The 17,898-nt window shown below is 44.0% G+C and overlaps 1 protein-coding gene across 4 annotated transcripts in view; it reads left to right on the top strand.

Moving 5' to 3' along the window:
• Nucleotides 1-17,898, top strand: part of UNC80 (unc-80 homolog, NALCN channel complex subunit) — a 187,089-nt gene that overhangs the window by 127,825 nt on the left and 41,366 nt on the right. For all 4 annotated transcript variants that reach the window (XM_039494666.1, XM_039494664.1, XM_039494667.1 and 1 more), the window contains 11 exons: nucleotides 690-873; nucleotides 1,600-1,694; nucleotides 4,094-4,183; nucleotides 4,451-4,552; nucleotides 5,489-5,669; nucleotides 6,872-7,140; nucleotides 8,576-8,710; nucleotides 12,074-12,212; nucleotides 14,289-14,385; nucleotides 15,880-16,050; nucleotides 16,264-16,356. In XM_039494666.1, coding sequence (XP_039350600.1) covers nucleotides 690-873; nucleotides 1,600-1,694; nucleotides 4,094-4,183; nucleotides 4,451-4,552; nucleotides 5,489-5,669; nucleotides 6,872-7,140; nucleotides 8,576-8,710; nucleotides 12,074-12,212; nucleotides 14,289-14,385; nucleotides 15,880-16,050; nucleotides 16,264-16,356 — 1,556 coding nt within the window. The remainder of the gene's footprint in view (nucleotides 1-689; nucleotides 874-1,599; nucleotides 1,695-4,093; nucleotides 4,184-4,450; nucleotides 4,553-5,488; nucleotides 5,670-6,871; nucleotides 7,141-8,575; nucleotides 8,711-12,073; nucleotides 12,213-14,288; nucleotides 14,386-15,879; nucleotides 16,051-16,263; nucleotides 16,357-17,898) is intronic.

The following is a 17,898-nucleotide window of genomic DNA, read 5'->3' as shown; positions in this document are numbered from 1 at the left end:
TCCTCCACCCTGTCCCTGACTGTGACTTTGGCTTTGCTTGACTCCTGATTCTGTCTCCAGCTCCAGTTTCTGTCTCCTGACTCCAAGCACTAGGCACGACTGCCCATGCCCTGGTCCTCATACACTGCTGCACAGATCCTCCCTTTCCTCCACTCTATAGAGATAGGGTAGAAAGGACCGTGGTGGCTTCTTCTCTACCCACCTGTCTGCCCAGTGCCCATCCCAGCTATTACGGCTGTTCTAGATCAGCCCCTCAGCACACAGTAGTGGCATCCCATACTCACCCAGAACAGAAGGAGGTAGAAAGTTGACATTGGGCATAGTCAGACAAAGCGACATGAACTTTCAGGTATTATGTTTGACAGGTTGAGTCTTCTCCCAGCGACAAGTAACGCTACAGGAACCATCTTTTTGTTCTGTGTCTGTATAGTGCCTCGCACAGCGGGGTCCTGGTCCATGACTGGAGCTCCTACGTGCTATGACAGTACAAACAATAAATGTTCATCACAAATTCCTCTGTCTGACGTAGTTGACTTGGGTTGATCACAGACTGACTGCTCCTCGGAATAATGGAGGACTGTATTAATGATAACTCTGGGACATGGAGTTGGCTGAAGCAGAGCCAGTAAAACAATGTGATATGTATACAAAAGCAGCTTGAGTGCCACTCTTTTGTTTGTGCCTTGCAGGTGGGATTGATCATGTACTTTGTGCGTACTCCATGTGAATGGGGCATGGACGCCATTTCAGCTACACTGACCTTCCTGTGGGAAGTGGTGGGTTATGTAGAGGGCCTTTTCTTCAAGGATCTCAAACAGACTATGAAGAAGGAGCAGTGTGAAGTAAAACTGCTGGTGACTGCCTCAATGCCAGGTAGGAACATGTACAATCTTTAAGACCTAGCTGGGTTCCTTTACCTATCTTCTATATTTGCTATTTTGCTTACTGCTCCTACGCCCCTGAAATATAGAATTACTGGTTTGAGATCCATTGGAAGAAGGTCAGTGGAAGCTCCCTCTTAATATCATCAGACATTTTTAAGCCAGTCCTCCTTGAATTTGGGCTCTGTAAAATAATTCTTGAACAGTTCACAGCCCCTTCAGAACTCTGCAGGCAAATAAACAAAAAGTGACATCAGAACAGTCTGTTCAGCGTGGAGCCATGTGCCAATCAGTCCCTGAAGGACTGCCAAGTCTGATCATTTGAAGAGTCTGCCACTCAGGGATAGGTCAACTTGAAACCCTCCAGTGTAAATCATCGCAATGCCTGGAGTTAATAACCAAGAGTGTACAGTGGTAACCCTTCATCTTCATGAGCCAGACAAGAGATTGCTCTGTGAAAAATGGAGTTGTCATTTTATATGTATTTCTTCCTTAGCGTAACTGTTACAGTTAAAACCAATTGTAACCCCCTAGAAAAGTCTCATTAAGTGGGAGAATAAGTATTGCATAATGGATTCAAAATACCTAGAACTTGTGTTGGCTCTTCACAAGACAAATTTCACCCATTGACCTTACTCTGTGAATAGTCCCATTGAAATAGCATATGAATTATGTGAGAAAGGAGGAGAGAGAGAATGACAGCTCTTCTTTACTATAGGCACAAAGACCCTGGTAGTGCATGGACAGAACGAGTGTGACATCCCAACCCAGTTACCAGTGCATGAGGACACACAATTTGAAGCTCTTCTGAAGGTGGGAATGGGGTTTTTGATAGAGCTGTTTATTGATACATTTAGCTGCCTGTGCCTGTCACATCTAAGTTTTAGAAATACAGTCTTACAAACATCCCGATTTCAGCGTGGTGAAGGAATGCTGCTCTGATATCCACTTCCATCTCAAGATGGGTGACCACTACTATATAAACCAGGGAGTGAACTGATGTCTAATGTGGGGTACTCAGGAGTTCCCATTTCCAGCCAATGCCCCACAAGTGTAACTCTGAGGCCAACAGACTGCTGCAGATCAGATACAATTTCCTAAATAAATTAGTTAACAATTCACTGACATACTCATCCGTTCATTTTGTTCTGGTGTTTGACCAGCTCTATTACCTACCTAAGAAATGAACCAAACAGCTGTTCCCACTAAGAACTCTTTGGTGGCCTAGGTAGTCCTGATTCCACCACATGATAACCAGCAGATTTGTTTTTGCCCCAGTGGAGAAATCAGCATTTCAAGAAGAAAGAGGATGATCCAGTGGTTCGGGTGCTAGCCTTGAGACTTGGCAGATAGGGTTCAGTTCCTTGCTTTGCTAAAGATTTCAAATATGGTCTTGGGCAAGTCACTTAGGCCAGTGGTTCTCACCATTTGTACACATACGCTGGGGGGTATGCAGAGGTTTTCTAGGTGGTACATCAACTCATCTAGTTATTTGCCTCGTTTTACAACAGGCTACATAAAAAGCACTAGCCAAGTCAGTACAAAGTAAAATTTCATACAGACAGTGACTTGTTTATACTGTTCTATACACTGAAATGTAAGTCCAATATTTATATTCCAATTGATTTATTTTATAATTATATGGTAAAAATGAGGAAGGAAGCTGTTTTTCAGATAGCGTGCTGTGACACTTTTGTATTTGTATGTCTGATTTTGTCAGCAAGTAGTTTTTAAGTGTGGTGAAATTTGGGGGTACGCAAGACAAATCGGACTCCTGAAAGGGGTACAGTAGTCTGGAAAGGTTGAGAGCCTCTGACTCAGGCCATGTCTACACTTACAAGCTTACAGCGCACAGCTGTACCAATACAGCTGTGCTGCTGTAAGATTGCTCGTGTAGCCGTGTCGAGTGCTTATGCCGGCAATACTTATATCGCTATGGGGGGTAGTTTTTCACCCCCCTGAACGACAAAAGTTTTGCCGACATAAGTGCTAGTGCAGGCATAGCCTAAGGCCATGTCTACACTTGCTGCGATGTGTAGAGTACAGGGACTAGTACTATACATGTAGCTGCATACTGCAGTGAAAGGCAAGCTGCGTCTGCACCTGTCATTGTGGCGTGCAGCTATGCGCTGTAGAGAGACTCCAGCAGTGGGGAAAGGCAGCTTTGCCTTTCCCTGCTGCCAGAGCCTTTCATAGACTTTAAGGCCAGAAGGGACCATCGTGATCATTTAGTCTGCTCGCCTGCACGTTGCAGGCCACAGAACCTCGCCCACCCACTCCTGCAATAGGTCCCTAACTTCTGGCTAAGTGACTGAAGTCCTCAAATCATGATTTAAAGATTTGCATTTTACAAAGAATCCACTATTTACTCTAGTTCATACCAGTAAGCGACTCATGCCCCAGGCTGAAGAGGAAGGCAAAAAAACCCCAGGGTCTCTGCCAATCTGACCGGGGGCAAAATTCCCTCCCAATCCCAAATATGGCGATCAGGTAGATCCTGAGCATGTGGGGGAGACCCACCAGCCAGACATCTGGGGAAGAATTCTCTGTAGTAACCCAGACTTTCCCTGCAGCAGCAAACTACACTGCTCAAAATAGCGGTGTAGACATGGGAGGCATTGCTTGGGTGTATGGGGCACTAGGGGGGTCAGGCGTGTCGAGCACTCTGCTCTGCCCACCTAAGCAGTGCCTCACCATCTATGCAGCTATTTATATCCATGCTAGGTGGTCGTGAAGTGTCTGTTGTCTACACGCTGCCATAAGTGTAGATATAACCTTTGTCTCTCTCTGCCTTAGTTCCACGTTTTGTAAAACAGCACTTCCTTACCTCATAGGGGTGTTGCGAGGATAAATACATAAGTCTGTGAGATATTCAGGTCTTGTAGTAATGGAGGCAATGATACCCATATGATGATGTAGCTATAGAGACAGAACAGGTCTGGAGGCAGAAATAATTGTTCTGTGGATAAATGCAGGTAACATCAGTTCCCAAAACTGTCAATCCAGCAGATTTTAGGAACACTGAAATGGGTGTGTGTAGATATAGATATATAAGTTTTAAACAAAGAAAGAAAAGTGTTAAATGCAAGAACAACGTGCCAACGTCAGCAAGGCATTTAGGAATGGTCCCTGTATAACTGGTTATAAAACTCTTTGCCTCTGTACAACGTACTTCATGAATAACAAGCTGGTCTTTGTTTCTTCCCCCTTAGGAGTGCTTGGAGTTTTTTAACATACCTGAAACCCAGTCTGCTCATTATTTTTTAATGGATAAACGATGGAACCTTATTCATTACAACAAGGTGAGACAAAGGCCTGGTCCAGCTGATTTTATTCTTTCTTCATCCCTTCCTGAATATTGGGAGAGGCCAGAATATAGCTATAGGGCCATATGTAGCCAGAATTCTATCATCATTGATACAGAGCTGTGGCCTGTGGAAATTACAGGTCTTAGTGTCCCTGGAGAGAGATTGAAGTGATACATGCCCTGTTATCCAGTCCCAGCTTCTGGCTACAGTTACAGCTGTATTTTAAAAAAAAACTTGATTTGTTATTCTCTTCTATTGCAGACCTATGTCCGGGATATTTATCCTTTCCGGAGGTCAGTGTCTCCACAGCTCAATTTGGTACACATGCATCCAGAAAAGGGTCAGGAACTCATTCAGAAACAGGTATCTCACCACCACCATGGCATCTCCATTGTCCTTTCAAAGGGCTCCCCTCATGCTGTGAGGGGCACACTTTTCCAAAGGAGCAGCTTATGGCATGAAAGCCTCCTGGGCGTCATTTCACTAGGCACGCTGCATATTCAGAGAAAATCAAGGCACTGAAGAAGGCAGTGTAAACTCCCTCCAGCTGGATCCTTTTAGCTGTATTGTTCTGCAAATGTTCTCATAGATGTGGCTGGGTAACGCCACATACTTCAGCTTCAAAGGCAGGGATATCCACATTACTTCTTTCCAGGCACCAGCCCCTGGCCCTTTGGGAGCCTGCTCGGTGACTTTCCCCCACAAGTCTGCCTGTCTCTGCAATAGACGCTGCCACTTGTGGTTTCTTCTCCCTCATGGGAGCGTCTCCTCTGCCTTTTCCTTGCTCCGCCTCTCAGATATTGCTTCTTGGGACAGGATTCTCTGCTCCCCATCACCTGTGGCACAACTGTAGCAACTGGCATTGATTGCCTTGCCTTACAGTGTCCCATCTGCTCCATTAGCTCTCACCACAGCCTCCAGAGGCTCTCCCATTGGGTCTTGATCCCATGTAGTGGGGCAGTGACCGTGCCATCATGTACCAGTGGAAGTATCAGCTCCAGGAAGAATCAGGTATCATCACCCAGCCCCGAGAGGAAAGGTGAAGGCTCTGTCACTGGGCCCACCTGCCCCACCTACTAGAGTGGCCTCCAATCCATCCACAGAGTCCCTGCTCTTCTGATAAGCCAGGATGTCTCAGTAGCACTCGGGGAGAGTTACCCCAGGGCACTTGCCTTCCACTGTTTCCACTTTGTCTTTGCACTTAGGTGGCGAGATTGATCTTTAAAGATGCCACACTCTTTTAAAACCCCTTCTGATTGGAGCTATGCTGCTGTGTGTGTATCTCTCTCTCTCTGCTAGGTGTTCACCCGCAAGCTGGAGGAGGTAGGACGGGTGCTGTTCCTCATATCACTGACCCAGAAAATCCCTGTGGCCCACAAACAATCCCATGTGTCTATGCTCCAAGAGGACCTTCTCCGCCTGCCTTCCTTCCCTCGGAGTGCCATTGATGCAGAATTCTCCCTCTTCAGTGATCCTCAAGGTACTGGGAAAGTCCTTGGCAAAGATTTCACTGGCTCCATTTGCATATTGAACTTGGCGCCAGCAACTTCATTCAGGCAATCTTATTACTTGCTCAGAAAGACTGAACAGCATAGAGGTTTATCTCATCTCAAATTAAAATACCCTGCCCAGGAATATGATGTCCAGATGTTAGTACATAAATGTGACTGCAGTAAAGGTGCTGCAGTATAAAACTTTTCATTTATTAAGAGCCCACAAGAAAGGCTTCTTTCCATTGACTTCAGTGGGCTTTGGATTAGTGCCTCAGTTACAGGCACTCTATACACTCTGATTACTGACAATCACTGCTAAGGCACCTACAGCTGTGCTCACAAACTTTGTATGGAGTGTGCAAGCCCTGCATCTGTGCATGCAACATTGCACTTGGAAATTAGGTAACTGCATATCCACAGGGGAATTTATGTGTGTAGTTACACAACTTACATGTGCAAATGTGGGGGCTCCAGCCATGATGGGCACATGTGCAAAATTTTGCAAGAGGAATTTAGGAACTGCCCCCTTTCAGAGGTTAATCCTGTTACTCAAGTCGGTTTTCTAATCAAACTCTGGGATGGATTGGACAGTCCCCTGCCCCGGAGGGCCCTTTTCACTGTGTGATAAGCATTGACAGGTCATGCAACTGGATGTCTGCTGACACTGGAAGCATTCAGTTTCAAAAGCAGCATTGTAATTACACATCAGCATCCAGCTGTGTGTTTCCTTCTGGGATAACCCGAAGGGCAAAAATATAGTGTTTATCCACAAAGCCAACAAGCTGCCAGTGGTATATGCAAGATTTGGTCTGCTTTAACTTAAAAGACAATGAAAAATTGAATGAATTTTAAACATATAGAATAAAGATTAATAAAGCCCTGTGATAATTCATCACATTCCTCCAGTGCCCCTTTTATACTTCTCTTTTCTATTGCTTAAACGCGATTGGCCAAAATCTGTTGTCATCAGTGAAGTTGCACCACTGATTAATTTGGTTCAATCCTCCTTTAAAAAGCACCTGTAGCCAAAGCGGTGATGAGTTTTGCTGGAGGAAACCTCTAAGACCTCTAAGAGGTCATTGCTCAGCAGATCCCTTCCATTGGTCTTTGGGAATGTTACCCAGCTGGAAATGCCTTGCTGGGCTAAGGCGATTAATTAGCTCCGATGTTGCCTGCATTGTTCTTGCAGCTGGGAAGGAACTCTTTGGCCTTGATACCCTTCAGAAAAGCCTGTGGATTAAGCTCCTGGAGGAGATGTTCCTGGGCATGCCCAGTGAATTTCCCTGGGGGGACGAGATCATGCTGTTCCTAAATGTCTTCAATGGAGCCCTGATCCTGCACCCAGAGGACAGTGCCTTGCTGAGGCAGTACGCTGCCACGGTCATCAACACTGCTGTGCACTTCAACCATCTCTTCTCTCTCAGTGGGTACCAGTGGATCCTCCCCACCATGCTGCAGGTGAGTGCCTTCCTCCCATTGGTTAACACCGAAGAGCTGCTGTGAGTCATCATACCTAGCAAATCAGCGAGCGACACAAGCATTCTGATAAAGCAACAATACTAAACACACTGAGTCTCAGTGCTTTCCATTGTTAAGAGTGCTTTACCTGCAGTACGTACCTCACGGTACTGCTGTGAGGTAGGTAATTAGCATCTCCCATTTTACAGGTAGGGAGACCAAGGTGGAAGGTTAAGGGCTTTTTGCCCAGGGTCAGTCACAGAACAAGTTTCACCATTTGTATTGGGGATCTGCCCACACCATGCAAGGTGCTGTCCAAGCACACAGGAAAACACAGTCCCTGCCCCAGAGGGCTTACAATCTAAGACCTTCATGTCACTAACTGTGAATCTACAGTGCACTTGCATGTCACACACTAACTGGCCATGTGGACCCCACCAACCTGTTAGCCACCCAAACAACCTCCTCTGGGCTACGCTAGCCCTTAATTTGCTTTGCAGGTTAACAAGAGGTGAACCCCAGTCCCAGATCCCCTTTGAAGTCTTCCCTCATGGTGTTCACCCCCTTATCCACTGAGCACTCACAGTAATACCAGGAATGCAATGTACACACCAGCTTGAATGATCAATTCTTTGTACAATACGACAGCACTGAGATATATTTATAGTGAAAACAATAATCAATTTGTTATCAAAGATAAAGGTTTAAGAGAGAGTGAATAAGGATAGTGGAAACGGAAGGGTTACATGTGATTTTTGTTCTATAACATTATTTCTAAACTTAATTTAGCAGTCTAACCTTCTGTCTTAATCTGTTTCTCTCACCCCTTTTTGCAGGATTTCAACCAAGCCTGGTTGAGATCCCATTTCCATGAATATAAATACTTTGTACATTTACTTCCTCAGGGGCAGGACAAAGGGACGTCTTTTTGTCTTCCCCAAAAAGTTCATTTTCTGCCCCCAGAGACTGAGCTCGTCTCCTTGGTGTGCAGCTCAGCTACTTTGTCTGCACTCCCTGCCCAAGGCTACCCATTGGACTTCTGTGGCATAGAAGGTCTTATGTGGGCTGTCTGTAATGGGGTGAAATCCACTCCAAATGCAGGAATTTAGTGGGGTTTGTTGTCTGAGTGCAGCAAAAGCAATATCAGCAGCTGTTTTTCAAGGTAACTCATTATATCAGTAGGGAAATAGAGCAGGCAGGCAATTTAAATGGAAAAGAGGCTACTAACTAATTATATTGTTTACAAAGCTCAGAAATTAACGATTGCTGAATCCCACATCTAATCAAACACCTGCAGGGCAGAATTCTGGGGGCCAGTTATGGAGGAAATGTAGAAATACTGTTTTCAAGGCCCACAATACCTTGCAGCATTCGCTGTTTTGCTGTTTTAATTGCATTGTCACTTCTGTACGCTTCCTCTCCCCTTTCCCCGCAGGTGTATGCTGACTATGAAAGCAACCCACAGTTACGCCAAGCGATTGAGTTTGCCTGCCGCCAGTTCTACATTCTGCATCGCAAGCCCTTTGTTCTGCAACTGTTTGCCAGCGTGGCTCCTCTGCTCGAGTTCCCTGTGAGTAAAACCTGATCCTTCTATTCACACTGGGGAGCATGGATATGCAGACAGACTTCCACATGGGGGAAAGCAGCTGGGACAAAGGAGGAGCTGCATGCTTGGAATTCTCATGGAAATCAAGAGCAATGTACTTGTTACACTAATCCCTTTAGGATCTATTAACTGTTAACCAAGGGGCAGGGCTACTCAGAGAGAACAGGGGTTTATAAAACCAGCTCCTCAGTGACCAGAGGAGCTAGCAAACAGGATTTTAGTGAGGGAATGTGAAATCCAGACATACCTAACATACTTTAAATTTATGCCAATAAACACCTGCCCTCCCAACCAAAAAAAACCCCTCCAAAACAAAACCAAAAAAGCTGCAGGCATAAAAACAAGGCATGCACAAGCCCAGAAGCAGAGTGGGGGCTATCCAGTTCATGTCACTGAATGCAACATTTAGGATTACCTGCCCTATGGGCAGGTGACGTGTGTGTGCATTTGGTGCAAAGAGCTCATGGCCCTCAGAGACCAAGTACTTGCTCTGGAGACCAGAGTGGCTGAACTGTGGGAGCTAAGGGAGAAAGAAAGGTACATAGATGAGACTTTCCAGCACACAGTAGAACGATCTCACCCTCAGTCTGACAGCCTCTGTGCTACTGAGGAGGATGGAAGTCTCAGGGAAGGAAAACATCCAACTGGAGCAGAGGAAAATGATCTCATAGTTGGAACCCTCCTTCCAGATGATGTCATGGTATCCTCTTGCACTGAGGATACCTCTGAGGGAGAGAACCCCAGTCACTAGGAAGAGACAGGTAATAGTAATGTGGGGAGTCAATCATTAGAAATATAGATAGTTGGGTTTGCAATGACCGGGAGAACTGCATAGTGAATTGACTGCAGGGAAAGGTAGGAGAGAAGTTCTGGAAGCCAAATTTAGGCTGCTAGGTAAGAGATTAAAGTCCAGAACCTCTATGATAGCATTCTCTGAAGAGCTTCCACTTCCATACACAGGGCCAGTTAGTCAGGCAGAACTCCAGGGTCTCAATGTGTGGATGAGAGGATGGTGTAGGCAGGAAAGCTTTTGGTTTATTAGAACTGAGGAACCTTTTGGGAAAGGAGGAGCCTATACAAGAAAGATGGGCTCCACCTAAACCAAAAGAGAACTAGACTGCTGGCATGTAAAATTAAAAAGGGCATAGAGGAGCTTTTAAACTAAGGGCTGGGGGAAAGCTAACAAGTGTGGAGGAACACATGGTTTGGACAGAGACATCCCATAGGGAAGGCTTTGTTAGCAGGGATTCTCTATATCGGGTAGGCAACCTACGGCATGCGTGCCAAAGGTGGCAGGCGAGCTGATTTTCAGTGGCACTCACTGCCCGGGTCCTGGCCACCGGTCCGGGGGCTCTGCATTTTAATTTAATTTTAAATGAAGCTTCTTAAACATGTTAAAACCCTTATTTACTTTACATACAACAATAGTTTAGTTCTATATTATAGACTTCTAGAAAGAGACCTTCTAAAAAAATTAAAATGTATTACTGGCATGCGAAACCTTAAATTAGAGTGAATAAATGAAGACTCAGCACACCACTTCTGAAAGGTTGCCGACTCCTGCTCTATATCCTAGTAAAGAGGAGAGGATAGATGTTGATAAAGCCCAGATAGGAACTGAAGAGAAACAATGAAATGAAAGGTTTCAGAGTAGCAGCCGTGTTAGTCTGTATCCGCAAAAAAAACAGGAGTACTTGTGGCACCTTAAAGACTAACAAATTTATTTAAGCATGAGCTTTCGTGAGCTACAGCTGCATCCGAAGAAGTGAGCTGTAGCTCACGAAAGCTCATGCTTAAATAAATTTGTTAGTCTTTAAGGTGCCACAAGTACTCCTGTTTTTTTTAATGAAATGAAAGAGTCCCATTCAGTGACATCACTTGAAGGCAGACAACTAAAAAGTAACAAATTTTAAAAGTGCTTGCATATAAATGCTAGAAGTCTCAATACTAAGATGAATGAACTTGAGTGCCTGGTATTAACTGAGGATAATGATATAACAGGCATCACAGAAACTTTGTGGAATAATGACAATCAATGGGACACTGTAATACTAGGGTATAAAATATATAGGAATGACAGAATAGGTCATGCTGGTGTAGGGGTGGCACTATATGTGATAGGAAGCATAGAGTCAAATATAGTCAAAATCTTAAATGAATCAAATTGTACCATAGAATCTCTATGGATAGAAATTCCATGCTAGAATAAGGGTATAGCAGTAGGAATATACTACCACCTCTTGACCAGGATGGTGATGGTGATTGTGAAATGCTTAGGGAGACTAGAGAGGCTGGCATTGGCCACTGTCAGAAGACAGGATACTGGACTAGATGGATCATTGGTCTGACACAGTATGGCCATTCTTATGTAGTTATTATAATCAATTCTCCTGCTCCCCTTATTCTGCCCCACCAACAGTTTTGTGCATTGGCTAGGTGCATTATTTTTTATTTCACCTTCTGAAGCATCTGACATTGGGCATTGTTGACAGCAGGGCCAATGATCTGATCCAGTATGGTAAATTCAGTCATACTTTATATTAAATTCCTAGTTTAAATGGTTTATAAAGAGTTAATAAATGATTAATAGCTGTAGTAAGCATGGTACAGACATGATATATGGTTATAAGCAACCTATTCACCAGTTGGACTCTAGCAATTGATTAACCATTGATTAACCTTTTATAAGCTATTTATAAATAGAACCTTAATATAAAGTGTGACCATCAGTTCTATAATCTTATGTTGAAAAAGAAACACTAAGCTTAAATTACAGCTAGGGAGATTTAGGTTAGACATTATGAAAAACTTCCTAACTGTAAGGGCAGTTAAATACTAGAACAAGTCACCTACGGCGGTTGTGGAATATCTGTCATTGGAGGTTTTTTAATAACAGGTTAGACAAACACCTGTCAGAGATGGTCTAGATAATACTTAGTCCTGCCTCAGTGTATGGGAGTGGACTAGATAACTTATCAAGGTTCCTTCCAATCCTATGATTCTATGATTGATTGTGAATATAAAGGTCCAGAGGGAGTTAGGGACCTTGAGTATCTGTGATGCAGCACCATTACTTCAGAGGACAGCACTTGAATGAACCCTTTGGAAGTAAAGCTATACAATTTCCAGACCATGTCATTGCTTTGGCCTTTGTTTGCAGAGTCAAACAGCACACATATTGTTTTATATGATTACACTCCTGAACTAAACTTGTAAACTCTATGAACTCGTGATTAAAACTGAACTGTTTCTGTCTGCAAATGAAGACATGTGGGATGCAAATAAAATAATAAAAAAATCAATAATAAATGGGTGTCATTTAAACAGGATGCTACAAACAATGGACCCAGCAAAGGAGTGTCAGCTCAGTGCCTGTTTGACCTGCTGCAGTCCCTAGAGGGAGATACACCTGACATTTTGGACATCCTAGAGCTGGTGAAAGCAGAAAAGCCTCTCAAATCATTAGGTAATAGCAAATCTTCCTTTTGTTATCCCCCATTCAAGAGACATGATTATTTATTTAGTATCTAATATGTTGACTCAGTAACATTTGCTTTAGGCTTTTTGTTTTTGAGTGCAGCAGTACCAGCTTCTTACATTTTACCCAACTGTGAGGGTTAGGTTTGTCCCAATCGTCCATTAGGTATTTCCATAAAGGGTTATTTATTTAATTGAAAAACATTTTCTGTTGTGATTTGTTGTGCTGAGAGAGCAAGTTTGAGACCAGCCACTGGCATTTTGAATTTTCTCAATGGGGAGTGAAGAACAACAGTGGTTTGAGCATTGGCCTGCTAAATCCAGGGTTGTGAGTTCAATCCCTGAGGGGGCCACTTAGGGATCTGGGGCAAAAACTGGTCCTGCTAGTACAGGCAGGGGGCTGGACTTGATGACCTTTCAAGGTCCCTTCCAGTTCTAGGAGATTGGTATATCTCCAATTATTACCTTTATTACCTTTAAAGATCCCAAACAGGCTGCATCATGCAGACAAAATCAATGCAGTTACTCTGCTCCATGCTGGCAAGAAACAAAGGCATCAGATCCCCAGGATGGACTATGACTGGCAAGTGATGGACACCAATCAGCGATTATCTGGTGTTCAGCTCTGGGGTTTTGGCTCTGGCCCATCTCTAAAGACAATACTTGGGGCTATTCAGAAACATGAAGGATCCTCCTTTCCTTCAGCAGTAGAAGCAATGGGATTTAGCAATTCAGCTGCTCTGCCATTTGTGGGGAAATAATGTTTGCTGCTACTGTATGGACCTTTCAGCTGTTTCCAGGTCGTTAGATTCACCTTATACACAAGCTGTTCATTACTGGTATCCCAGTAATGTGGGGTTCAAGGAACCATGAAGCCCTCTCAGAAAGGTTGGTTATGTTCTGGGATTTTGCAGTATTGCACAGCAGTACCACTAACTATCATATGAAATAATTAAGGGGTGCTGATATTGTCTTGCTTTTTCAGGACCAAATTGCACAATACAGCATCTCTCAACTTGTTAAGTTTTAAAAGAAATTTAGACCAGAAAAGCACTCTAATTCTCCTTTGCTGGATTTTCAAAGGTATATGGGCACCTTATTCCCTTAGGAACCTTTGAAAATCAGATTTGTTGTTTAAAGTGAGAATATAAGGAAAAAATTCAAACTTAGTTGCCCAATTCAGACACCTCTGACCAGATTTTCAGTTGCTCAACACCCACAATTGGAATCTGATTTTTCAAAAGAGCTGAGAAACCTAAATGAGTGGTCAGATTTTCAGAAGGGGGTATTGTGTGCTGAACTTGTTTGAAAATCTGCCCATAAGTGTCATAAAGGGAGCCCCAGGGTACTTGAGCATTTGTGAAAATCTGGCCTTCATATAGGTGCCTTCATGAAAGTTGAATTCTTGAAAATGCTGACCCATAAGGCCCAAATATTCAATAGTGACCAGTAATTTTGGTTGCCTCTATTTTTGGGTGTTCAATTTGGGACATTCTAAGATAATTTCAGAAAGTGCTGAACATCCACATTCTGAAAATCTGGACTCTTTGCAGTCTCGAGTTTGAGGCACTGAATGATAACATTTTCAAAAGCACCTAAGTCCCATTTTCAAAAGTGACCTGAACACTTAGGAGTCTAAGTCATTGGCTTTCAATGAGATTCAGGCTCCTAAGTGCTTGATTCACTTTTGAAAATGTGACTTAAGTGCTTTTGAAAAAAATTATCTAAAATTGCTAGCTGCTTTTGAAAATGTTGGCCGCAAATCCATATGTAGGCACCTAAATAAAAGTGACCTGATTTTCAGGGGGTGAAACAAGTCCCATGTAGTCAGTGTCACATTTGATGTCAATTTTTAGTAAAATGGCAGTTAGCTGAAAAACAAAACTTGTTATTAAAACCTTTATTGTCATGTGCAACTCAGAGTATGTTGATAGTGGGTGAAATTCAAAATAGGACCTAAGTGGTGTGTAGGCCTTATGCTCGCCCTTTGAGTGAATTCCACCTGCCTCCATTTCCATTTATACAATTTTCATAAGTACGTCCTATGTTATTCTCATCCCCTCAGATTTCTGCTATGGGAATGAGGATCTGACCTTTTCTATCAGTGAAGCCATCAAGCTGTGTGTAACTGTGGTGGCATATGCTCCTGAATCATTTAGAAGGTAACATCTCTTTGATTTCTGTCTTAGTTTATGCATGCTTGGAAAGAGAAAAGAATAGCTTGGCGCGTGAGGAATAAAATACAGTTCAGTAGAAGTGGGGGAGGTAAAGATTATGCAAGAGGATTCCAAGCATGGCTGTTTTTGGGCTTTTAGAAGAAGATGTTGTTTGTTCACAATCTTCTTCCGCTTTAAAAAAAATACAGATGACGTTAGAATGGTGAAAGGTGCTGTATTTGTAATGTTCTCTAGTGAAAAGTTTTGGAATTTAAATAAAACTTGTGTGTACTCAGCACAGCTCTGGCAATTATCCAGATTAAAACTGGCTGTTCAATCATTATAGCCCTATTCTTGCAAGAAAGCTTTAATAAATACAAGCAAGCAAGACCTTGTTTTCGTATCTCATTTGAAAGAAACCACCTCCAGCAGCAAGCACTGTCCCTCCCCTAACACCTTGCTGGGGCACTGGTACAGAAATGATTTGGGAGTGGGAGTCAGGAGACCTGGGTTGTCCCTGACTGCCACAGACAGGATGTGTGACCTTGGGCAGGTCACCTAGCCCTTCTATGCCTCCCTTTACCATCAGTAACACAGGTCCGATGATAGGAAACTCAGCTGTGTTCAGTCATCCTGTGCGCCTGGAACACGCCCAAGCTCTCGAGCTGCTCTCGAACCACTTTCATTAGTTAAGGAGAGCATCTGTATGGGAAAGATGCTTTGTGGTTAGGGTCCTGGATGTCTGCTTTGGGACTCTAAATCATAGAGACCCCGAGGACTTCTCAATCCATAGGCGCCTTTCGTAGAGCACAGCTCCCAAGCTGCCAACAGCCGTATGGCGAGAGCCCCGGGTAGCGTGATGGAGGGAGCAGCACTAGAAAGGCAGTCACTCTAACTATCTGTCTGTAGCCATGGGAAAGTTGGGGATCACTGTCTGGTTTAGGATCTCTGTGGTCATGGAGCACATGGAGGGGGAACGTGAGGGAAGGAGCAGAGAGCCAGAGAGAAGAGGCAGACAAACACAGAGGGGAGGAGAATTGCGGAAACAGAGGTAGGCAGGTATGGAGGGGAACCTGAGAGAAAAGGAATCTTTGGGAGGGAAAATGAATGTGTTGGAATGAGAGAATGCATATGAACCAGATATGCAAATTAGGGCATTACACAATTGCATGGCACCTCTGGACCTATATTTGAACAGGTATAACTCAACCACCTTTGCAAGTGACTCTGAGATCCTCAGACTAAAGGCGCTGTCTTGATACAAAGTAATTGTATTATATTCATTTCCTGCACCACCTGGATTTCCTTCAGCAGGGTCTCCCATCCAAGTACCTCTCAGGCCCAACCCTGTTTAGCTGGTGAGATATCATGAAATCACAGCCTGAGGTGAGATCCAGTGGCCCTTGGGTTGCCTTTGGACTCTCAAACCTCTGCCTGAAGTGAATTTCACTCTGCAGCACACTCCTCTCTAGCTAGGTTGTGTGGTTTCTATTGTCCCAGCCTCCAGATGCTGATGGTCCTGGAAGCCCTGGTTCCCTGTTACCTGCAGAAACTGAAGAGGCAGACCTCACAAGTGGAGACGGTGCCAGCTGCTCGCGAGGAGATTGCTGCTACTGCTGCTCTTGCCACTTCCCTGCAGGCCCTCTTGTATAGCGTGGAAGTTCTCACCAGGTAACTCCCGTGGCAGTCAGACTAAAGACTGGATAACATGAGTCCAGGGAGCTATGTACGGTGAAGCTGTGATGCATACACAGCATGCTAGTGTATAATGACCACGCTCACCCATAGTAAAATTAGCACTGTGTTTTACCGGCTCATGGCGGAAGAGGCAGTCTGGTTCTGAGAGATTGTCTTCAATATGCTATTGATTTTTTTTCTGTACAGGCCCATGACTGCCCCTCAAATGAGCAGGTGTGACCAAGGCCATAAAGGAGCCACAACAGCCAACCACACCATGTCAGCTGGGGTGAATACGAGGTAATTCCATGGGTTTTCTTTTCATTCCATTGCTCCCACTAGCCTCTGTTGGAGTTTTGAAGTGCAGAGTCCGTCTTGTGTTCTGGGGACAGTTCTGAAGGCACTATGTGTGGGGAGAGCAATCAGTCACTAAGGGTAACAAGGCCTGAAGAGAAAACAAAACCCCAGAATGAACCACGGAGTAAGCAACACCCCAATCCTGGATTCTCATTTTAGGACAATGTGACTGAACCGGAGAATGGGATACCAAACAGGGAGATGCTTACTCTAGATTCATTCTCCTTTGTTCCCCTTGGCCTGACCAGAGATTTTATTAACCAGATTAAAAATGTCCCTTTTTTCGCTTCCGTCTGAGTCCAGTGCCAAACTGGCAGTTGGACAGCTCCCATTTCAATAACAGCCACAAATGAGTGCATTCCTTCCTTCCTTATTACTACAAACAGTGTCACCGCGTGGTAGAGCTCAGTACTGCATTCCCAATTGAAATGAAGGGGGATTTGCCTTTTCACTAGTTTGCTTACTGCTTTTCCTTTATGATCATCTTCTTGCAGTTGCCGTTATCTGGTTCCCTTTGCCACTAGGCAGAGACAGCAAGGGAGAGAGTGGCACAGAATGCAGGAGAGAGCAGATATTGATGTTGTTTTTTCTCTACTTTGTTTGAAAACAACAGGAAGGAAATAAGGAAAGGAAAGTCTGAAGGGTTGTTTAACTAAAACCTAGTGGAGGTGTCGCCAGAAACCCATTACACTGCTCTATCACTCGTGGCAAGGCAGTTCACATTAGGCGGCTGTGAGCACAAAACCTCCAGATATTACATTGCATAGAAGGTGCCAGTAGGAGGCACAAAAGCCTGTTACAGATCACACAGATTCATAAAATCCAATTGAGTGCAGGGCTGGCTAACATAGGCAGCGCTGCCCTCTGTTGGATAGGCTACACGTTTCAGTGATCACATTCTATGTTGTCATGTTGCTAGCCTACAAAGAGGTTACAAGTCCCGGTATTACCAACAGCTAAGGAAAATGCTCCTTTAGTGCAAGCTGTAGAAGCCAGTGTTTTTGTAGCAAAAGGTTCTGTTCTGAATTCTATTTCCCTTGCAGTATCTGTGTGGTTTAGATGGCAAATGTTGTGTTTGTATGTACCGTATGTGCAATGGATGATCCAGACTAGCCCCATGGGCTGCATATAAATAAAGAGAACCATTTTCTGAAGACAATCTAGATAGGTCACTATCTCTTCTCCCCACATTGAACTAGCTAGTCTACAACCCCAATGCTCCACACTACTCCACCATACCACAGTGTGACAACATGTATATGTTTAGGGCACAAAACTATTCCAGTCACTGAAATCAATGCATTAATTCGTGGGATTGGGACACCCATCCACTGATTGCAGTCTGAAAGTAGGATACATAAGTAGTAAAAATCTTAGCCAATGCTCATTTTATTGGTCTACAAAAATTGGACTACAATTGCAGTAAAACTGTGTCCTGATTGGTTCTTAAATTTCCCGTCTAGAGACTCTGATATTGTGTGGTTG

Source organism: Mauremys reevesii, linkage group 11, assembly GCF_016161935.1.
Source record: "Mauremys reevesii isolate NIE-2019 linkage group 11, ASM1616193v1, whole genome shotgun sequence".
Taxonomy (NCBI): domain Eukaryota; kingdom Metazoa; phylum Chordata; order Testudines; family Geoemydidae; genus Mauremys; species Mauremys reevesii.
This window is presented reverse-complemented; position numbering and strand designations above follow the sequence as displayed.